The 9,162-nt window shown below is 44.6% G+C and overlaps 1 protein-coding gene across 1 annotated transcript; it reads left to right on the forward strand.

The window, feature by feature from the left end:
• The first annotated feature begins 470 nt into the window (after positions 1-470).
• On the forward strand, positions 471-766 carry LOC121547827 (protein jagunal homolog 1-B-like). Its single transcript, XM_041859264.2, has one exon. The coding sequence runs from the start codon at positions 491-493 to the stop codon at positions 764-766; it is 276 nt and encodes a 91-aa protein (XP_041715198.1). The 5' UTR covers positions 471-490.
• Positions 767-9,162: the final 8,396 nt, after the last annotated feature.

The raw sequence follows: 9,162 nt of genomic DNA on the forward strand, positions 1-9,162 counted from the left end.
TCAAACGTGGTCCTCTGTAGCTCAATTGGTAGAGCATGGTGCTCGTAACTTCAGGGTAGTGGGTTCGATCCCCGGGACCACCCATTTGTAAAAATGTATGAACATGTAAGTCGCTTTGGATAAAAGCTTCTGCTAAATATTATATTATATAGGGCTACATTCTTGGAGAACTACTACACATTTTGCCAAAAAAAGTGACAGTTCAATAAAAAGTGTTTCTTTATTATTAAAAACAATGAGTTCAGCCTTTGAGCCTTCATTAGGGCCATGCACCTTAGTTGGAATGCAAATAGCGACAGACTATACTTTTATTTTGCATACTTTTATTTTGCATGTCGGTTAGAGTCAAAGTAAGTGAACACATCTCAGTGACCTGTAGTGTGCGAACCATCCCTCATGTTTGGCATCAGCGGAGGGTTCTCAGGATGTACACTGACTGGTAACACTGAGTGAAGGGCTGACATGGCTCGTCTGCCCTTTTTATGTGCACATGATCTGGCTCCTCTTAGCTGCCCAGGTGACGGTGACCCAGCTGAACCTGGTGTCCCACAGCGTGGTGGCTGCTCCCTACCAGTGGGAGTACCCCTACCTGCTCAGTATCATCCCCTCCCTCTTCAGCTTCATGGCCCTGCCCAAAAACAACATCAGCTACCTGGTGATCTCCATGATCAGTGCTGGGCTCTTCTGCATAGCGCCGCTCATCTACGGGGGTGTGGAGATGTTCCCGGTTGTGAATCAAATGTTTTTAGATTTGTGGGTGAAGTAGTGAAGGACTGTACACTTCAGGAGGAAGGAGATATTACTGGGACCTCCCCATGACTAGGTCAGGGCATGATGTGGCCTTAATGAGAGGAGCCTTCCAGAACTGTAAAGGAACAGGGAAAGGGTTAAGAGAAGGGAAGAGCAGTGGTCAGATTGAGTCCATATGGTTGTGTGCTGGTGTCAATGCACATGTTCACGTTGACAGTACTCAACAATTCAATTAAAAAATAAAAATAAAATAAAAATAAGTTTTATTATTATTATATTATTGATCGATTGACTATGACTTTTCAGATCACCCAGTAATGCTATCTGCAAGGTTAGCTCCAGGTAAATATTGCAATCCTTTAGCCATTCCTGGACCTGTGTCCAAAAACAAGCTACAAATGGACAGAACCAAAACAAATGATCTAATGATTCTGTCTCTTCACAGCAAAATCTGCAGAGCTGGGAAGATTGTATCCCCCATATAAATAACATTCTATTGGTAGCAAGAATTTTATATAATAATTTAAATTGAAAGATTCAAATTTTTGAATCCGGTGTCGTTTTGCGTGTCAGTTCATAAACACTATGCCATGGGATCGGTACGTCAAAAATCTCTTCCCAACTATTTTGCAATCTATATGGGACGGCTGTCAATCCTTTGGTCCTTAAGTGAAACTGATATACTTTTTTATTTATCACAGTTTTCCTTAACCAATTATGTTCTTTAATGCAAGGCCGACAGACAAGTTCCTTACTTTCTCCCCCTTCCACTTTTGCTGTAAGGCTGCAATTATTTGGTTGTAATTTTGGGTAGAGCAGACATTTCCATATGTTTTTGTTAGCTGCATGTGTGACATAACTCCACCAGTCATACCGATGATATCGTTTACGAAGATTATACCTTTTTTAAACATTCTGTCAAAAAATAAAGGTTTTTTGTCAATTAGTATATTTGAATTTAACCACAATATTTGTTGCATTATTTGTTCTGTCGTTTCTGGAGGATTAAATTGAAATTGCAACCAACTTTCTATGGCTTGTTTTAGAAATAGTGATATTTGGGAGATGATTTCCTTTTCAAATAACTGCAAATGAGTTGTAATCTGAATAAAGGGAAAAAGGCCTTTCTTGATCATTGGGTGAGACAATCTTACTAATTTTCTTGAGAACCAGTTCGGATTTAAGTATAACTTTTGTATGACTGAAGCTTTTAGTGATAGGTCTAATGCTTTAATATTTAATAATTTCTGTCCTCCGAATTCATATTCATTATATAAATATGCCCTTTTAATTTTGTCTGGCTTGCCGTTCCAAATAAAATTGAATATTTTTTTCTCATATAATTTAAAAAACTGTTTGCTAGGCGTAGGCAAGACCATAAGCAAATAGGTAAACTGGGATAATACTAAAGAGTTAATCAGGTTGATTTTTCCACAAATTGACAGGTATTTTCCTTTCCATGGTAGCAAGATCTTATCTGTTTTTGCTAACTTTCAATTAAAATGTATTGAAGTGAGATCATTTATTTCCTTTGGGATATGTATTCCGAGTACATCCACATCACCATCAGACCATTTTATTGGTAAACTACATGGTAATGTAAAAATTGTATTTTTTAGGGATCCAATACGTAATATAGTACATTTGTCATAATTTGGTTGTAATCCAGAGAGGTTAGAAAATGTATCTAGATCCTCTATGAGGCTGTGGATGTCACGATCGTCGTAGGGAATAGACCAAGGCGCAGCGTGGTGAACGAACATGTTTAAACTTTATTATCTTTAGTGATAATAGACAACAATAAACAAAACAAGAAACGACTCGTGAAGTCCACGGTAACAATGACCAACACGGAACAAAAACCCACAAACACCAAGGGAACACAGACAGTTTAAATATGGCTCCCAATCAGAGACAACCAGCCACAGCTGACACTCATTGCCTCTGATTGGGAGTCACTCAGGCCAACAAAGAAACAGAAGAACTAGAACCCCCAACATAGAAATATACCACATAGAATGAACACACCCTGGCTCAACATATAGAGTCCCAGAGCCAGGGTGTGACAGTACCCCCCCCCCTAAAGGCGCGGACTGCGACCGCGCCTCAACAAGAGCAAAACAGGGGAGGGCTGGGTGGGCATTCCTCCTCGGCGGCGGTTCTGGCTCCGGGCTTGCCCACCACCCTCCAATACTCCCCCCCATAGCGCCCCTGGTCCGGTCTGGCCCCGCTGGCTGGAGCTGAACTGGACGTAGCAGGAGCGGTTAGCTTCAGCTCCGTTGTGGAGCAGTTGAGCGGTACCTGATTAGGCACCGGTGACCCAGGCACTGGTTGTGCCGGACTGACGACGCGCACCCCTGGCTTGGTGCGTGAGGCAGGAATGGACCGGACCGGGCTGACGATGCGCACCCCTGGCTTGGTGCGTGGAGCAGCAACGGGCCGGACCGGGCTGACGATACGCACCCCTGGCTTGGTGCGTGGAGCAGGAACGGACAGGACCGGGCTGACGATACGCACCCTGGCTTGGTGCGTGAGCAGGAACGGGCCTTACCAGGCTGACGACTCGCACCCTGGCTTGGTGCGTGGAGCAGCAACGGGCCGGACCGGCTGACGATGCGCACCCCTGGCTCGGTGCGTGGAGCCGAACGGGCCTCACCGGACTGACGACTCGCACCCCTGGCTTGGTGCGTGGAGCAGCAACGGGCCGGACCGGCTGACGACGCGCACCCTGGCTTGGTGCGTGGAGCCGAACGGGCTTTACCGGCTGACGACTCGCACCCCTGGCTTGGTGCGTGGAGCAGCAACAGGCTTTACCAGGCTGACGACTCGCACCCCTGGCTTGGTGCGAGTAGCCGGAACGGCTGGACCAGGCTGACGCACTCGCACCCCTGGCTTGGTGCGAGTAGCAGGAACGTTCTGGACCAGGCTGACGACTCGCACCCCCTGGCTTGGTGCGAGTGGCAGGAACAGGCCGGGCCGGGCTGGCGACGCGCACCGTAGGCTTGGTGCGAGTGGCAGGAACAGGCCGCGCCGGGCTGGCGACGCACACCGTAGGCTTGGTGCGAAGTGGCAGGAACAGGCCGGGCCGGGCTGGCGACGCACACCGTAGGCTTGGTGCAGTGGCAGGAACAGGCCGGGCCGGGCTGGCGACGCACACCGTAGGCTTGGTGCGAGGGGCAGGAACAGGCCGGGCCGGGCTGGCGACGCGCACCGTAGATTTGGTGCGAATGGCAGGAACAGGCCGGGCCGGGCTGGCGACGCACACCGTAGACTTGGTGCGAGTGGCAGGAACAGGCCGGGCCGGGCTGGCGACGCACACCGTAGGCCTGGTGCGAGGGGCAGGAACAGGCCGGACCGGGCTGGCGACGCACACCGTAGGCTTGGTGCGAGGAGCAGGGACAGGCCGGACCGGGCTGGCGACGCACACCATAGGCTTGGTGCGTGGAGCAGGGACAGGCCGGACCGGGCTGGCGACGCACACCGTAGGCTTGGTGCGTGGAGCAGGGACAGGCCGGACCGGGCTGGCGACGCACACCGTAGGCTTGGTGCGTGGAGCAGGGACAGGCCGGACTGGGCTGGCGACGCACACCGTAGGCTTGGTGCGTGGAGCAGGGACAGGCCGGACCGGGCTGGCGACGCACACCGTAGGCTTGGTGCGTGGAGCAGGGACAGGCCGGACCGGGCTGGCGACGCGCACCGTCCATTTGGTGCGAGGGGCCGTAACAGGCCGGACCGTACTGGGGACACACACCACTGGCTCTACCCCGGGATCTGGAACGGGCCGGACCGGACTGGTAACACATCCCAGTACCTCTCGCCGTGCCTCTAAACCTTCCTTCCCTTCCTTTACCAGTGACCCCCGTAACCTGGTGGCCTTTTGAATACGCCCCTTTTCTGCCTCTGTCAGCCCTGTCGTCCATGCCCTGTGCCCCCCCCTAAAAAATTTTTGGGGTTGCCTCTCGACCGTCTCATTTCCCGGCGCTTCCTCCCATGTCCAGTCTGCCTGCTCCTGGACACGCTGCTTGGTCCTTGTATGGTGGGTTTTTCTGTCACGATCGTCGTAGGGAATAGACCAAGGCGCAGCGTGATGAACGAACATGTTTAAACTTTATTATCTTTAGTGATAATAGACAACAATAAACAAAACAAGAAACGACTCGTGAAGTCCACGGTAACAATGACCAACACGGAACAAAAACCCACAAACACCAAGGGAACACAGACAGTTTAAATATGGCTCCCAATCAGAGACAACCAGCCACAGCTGACACTCGTTGCCTCTGATTGGGAGTCACTCAGGCCAACAAAGAAACAGAAGAACTAGAACCCCCAACATATAAATATACCACATAGAATGAACACACCCTGGCTCAACATATAGAGTCCCAGAGCCAGGGTGTGACAGTGGAGGGATTCTAGTTGTGGATTTAAAAGAAAACATGAATCATCAGCGTACAATGACACCTTTGTTTTTAAGCCCTGGATTTCTAATCCTCTGATATTATTATTGGATCTGATTTTAATAGCTAACATCTCGATGGCCACAATAAATAGATATGCCGATAGTGGACAACCTTGTTTCACTCCTCTTGACAGTTTCAAACTTTCTGAGAAATAGCCATTATTTACTATTTTACACCTAGGGTTACTATACATGATTTTGACCCATTTTATAAGAGATTCTCCAAAATTGAAATGCTCCAGGCATTTATATATAAACCCCAGTCGAACTTTATCAAATGCCTTTTCGAAGTCTGCTATGAATAGCAGGCCTGGTTTCCCATATTTTCCATAGTGTTCTATTGTTTCCAATACTTGCCTTATATTATCTCTATGTATCTTCCATGTAAAAAACCTGTCTGATTAGAATGAATAATATCCGACAATACCTTTTTAATTCTATGCGCTATACATTTTGCTAGGATTTTTGCATCACCTCAATTTTGTAAATGGACTGGATCTTTATATTTTCCACTTTTATCCTGTTTCAGTAATAATGAGATCAGACCTTCTTCTTGAGTGTCAGATAATCTACCATTTACATAGGGGTGGTTAAAACATGCTAATAACGGTCATCTTAGTATATCAAAAAAGGTTTGGTATACCTCGACTGGTATGCCATCCAACCCTGGAGTTTTCCCAGACTTAAAGTCTTTAATTGCATCCAGAAGTTCCTCCTCTGTAATTTCACCTTCACATGAGTCTTTCTGTGTGGCTGTTAATTTGACATTATCAATAGAAAAAAAATCTCTACAATTAGCTTCAGTTAGAGGAGATGGAGGTGACTGAAAAGAAAACATATGCTTTAAGTACTTTGTTTCTTCCTTCAAAATATCATTTGGTGAATTATGGGTGACTCCGTCAATTGTAACCAGTTTCATTAAGTTATTTTTGGTAGCATTCCTATGTTGAAGATTAAAAAATAATTTTGTGCATTTTTCCCCATATTCCATCCAGTTTGCTTTATTTTTATAATATATTACACTTGATCTTTCTTGAATAAGTTTCTCCATTTCTTTTTGTTTTTCCTCTAATTTATTCTGAGCCTCTATGTTACAGTTTTTATTGCCATCTATCTGTTCTGTTAGACTTTCTATTTCCTTTCTTAGTATAAACTCTTTTGACCTAAATTGCTTTTGTTTTCGAGATGAGTACTGAATTGCATGCCCTCTAAAGGCACATTTAAAGGTGTCCCATACAATAAAGGTTGTGTTGGAAAAAGTCAGTTATAAATTCCTTTGTTCTAATTATAAATAAATTATCATCCAATGGGCTTTGATTAAATTTCCAATATCCTCGCCACGTGGAAATTCAGTAAATTGTTAAATAACAATAAAATGGGTATGCTGCGGCAGCTTTGCATCTATTGTCTATTTCATTAATTACATGACATAATCACAACAATGTAAAGGCACCATTTGTCATCTCTGCAGTTGGGTTCATCTTTCCTATTACCATGGTTCCTTTAGAAACAACTGCCTTTCATTGGAACTGTTTACTCTCAGTATACGATGAGCTTTGTGTTACATGCACCTCAGCATAGTACCCATGCTCTAGAGAAGTACACCCACCCTCTTGTGCCCTCAAATTCAAATCTAGACCTCCAAGCCAGTTTCATTGCTCTTTTTTTTTAATTCTAAGCCTTGAATCAGATCTAATTACACCTGCTCTAGTGGAAAACAGCTTTGCATCTGTTGACTATTATTTCATTAATTACATGACATAATCACAGCAATGTAAAGTTAATCTTTCCTATTAACATGGTTCCTTTAGGAACAACTGCCTTTCTTTGGAACTGTTTACTCTTAGTATACGATGAGTTTTGTGTTACATGCACCTCAGCATAGTACCCATGCTCTAGAACAGGGTTTCCCATTTTGGTTTTTGTTCTAGCACTACTGTGTAGTGCTAGTGCAAAAACCAAAACATGCACCCAGGGAGGCCCCAGGACCGAGTTTGGGAAACCTTGTTCTAGAGAAGTCTACCCTCTAGTGCCCTCAAATTCTAATCCAGACCTCCAAGCCAGTTCCATTGCTTTTTTAAAATTCTTCCCCTCTAATCAGGAGATCTAATTACACCTGCTCTAGTGGAAAAAAGTTGTTCTGTTTACCAAAACATGTACTGTTCCTTCCCAGCTGCAACCAAGAATGTTTTGCATAGAGAAGGGCAGTGCTATTGGTTGACTGGTCCTCACAGTATCCATCCATGCGTATCCAATTTATTCATCCAGTCATACCTGATCTATTTTCAAAGAATTTGTTTCATTGTCTTTACTGATCCTGTTGACAACGTGGGTTGTGTTGGAGCCAATGTACAGTACTTTCCCCTTAATTTCAATAGAAAATCATTAACTGGTATCTGCACGTCACTGCAGACTCTGTAACAGGTGAAGAGCAGAGCAGTATAAGACCAACAGACATCCTAATAATGTGCAGTCTGCTTACACTGCATGTCTGGAAACAGCAGAGATGAAGGAGCTATGGATTATGGCTGTCTTTGCTACAGGTAAGACTTGCTCTATATTTGATTTATTCAGGGTGATTTAAGATGTTCAGATGTACACTGAGTGGACAAAACATTAAGAACACATGCCCTTTCCATGACATACAGTGCTTTCGGAAAGTATTCAGACCCCTTCACTTTTTCCACATTTTGTTACGTTACAGCCTTATTCTAAAATGGATTAAATAGTTTTTTTTCTTCATAATATACACACAATACATCATAATGACAAAGCAAAAACAGGTTTTTAGACATTTTTGATAATTAATTTAAAATGAAAAACTGAAATATTATGTTTACATAAGTATTCAGACCCTTTACTCAGTACTTTGTTAAAACACCTTTACCAGATATTACAGCATCGAGTCTTAGGTATGACGCTACAAGCTTGGGACACCTGTATTTGGGGAGTTTCTCGCATTCTTCTCTGCAGATCCTCTCAAGCTCTGTCAATTTGAATGTGAAGTTCAAATGTCCCGTGTGTATCAAGGTTTATGAATTTTAAAGTTTGGTTTATAGTCAATGCTTGACTGATGTTTTGTCTGTTTGCTGTGAGAGATACAATAGCATCAATAAAGACATTTTAGACTTTATTTTTATCCAAACACTATTTAGATTTACTGTTAAGCCGTTCTTTACAGACTGTGAATAGACTACTCTCAGGTCTCAGATACAGTTGATAACAGAGTAGCCTTTGCTATCAAATGTCAACCGTTTATTGGCAGTGATAATGACTTAATTCTCTCATAAAGTACAGTAGAAAACATTTCTACACTGCTGAAGACACAATGAAACTGGAAAAACATGGATCATCTCCCATGCATATAGCAACTGACACTATGTACCCGTGTTTATGTGGTTTACTGAGGTATATATATATTTTTGGCAGTCTCTTTGCTACACAGGGATCTCACCACATCCTCTGCCATTCCAACCACCATTGACATAACTACTCCAACTACTGCTGCCCCTTCTGTCCCTCCAGCTACTGGTTACCCTACCTCTACCCCCACCCCTACCACCACCTCTACCCCCACCCCCACCCCCACCTCTACCACCACCTCTCCCACCACCACCTTTACCACCACAACCCCTCCTCTGGTCTGTATCAATGATGGTGAGCTGGAGAGTGGAGTCTGTATCTGTCCTGATGAGTGGACAGGAAAGACCTGTTCGGAGGGTAAATCCACACACTTACACTACGCCTAACCCTTGAGCTCACATTCACAGTACACATCACTACACTACTATTCCTAACCCTGGATCTCACATTCATAGTACACAACACTACACTACTATTCCTAACCCTGGATCTCACATTCATAGTACACAACACTACACTACTATACCTAACCCTGGATCTCACATTCAGATTCCACAACACTATTCCCTGGATCTCACATTCAGAAT

This window comes from Coregonus clupeaformis, unplaced genomic scaffold, assembly GCF_020615455.1.
Source record: "Coregonus clupeaformis isolate EN_2021a unplaced genomic scaffold, ASM2061545v1 scaf2485, whole genome shotgun sequence".
Taxonomy (NCBI): domain Eukaryota; kingdom Metazoa; phylum Chordata; class Actinopteri; order Salmoniformes; family Salmonidae; genus Coregonus; species Coregonus clupeaformis.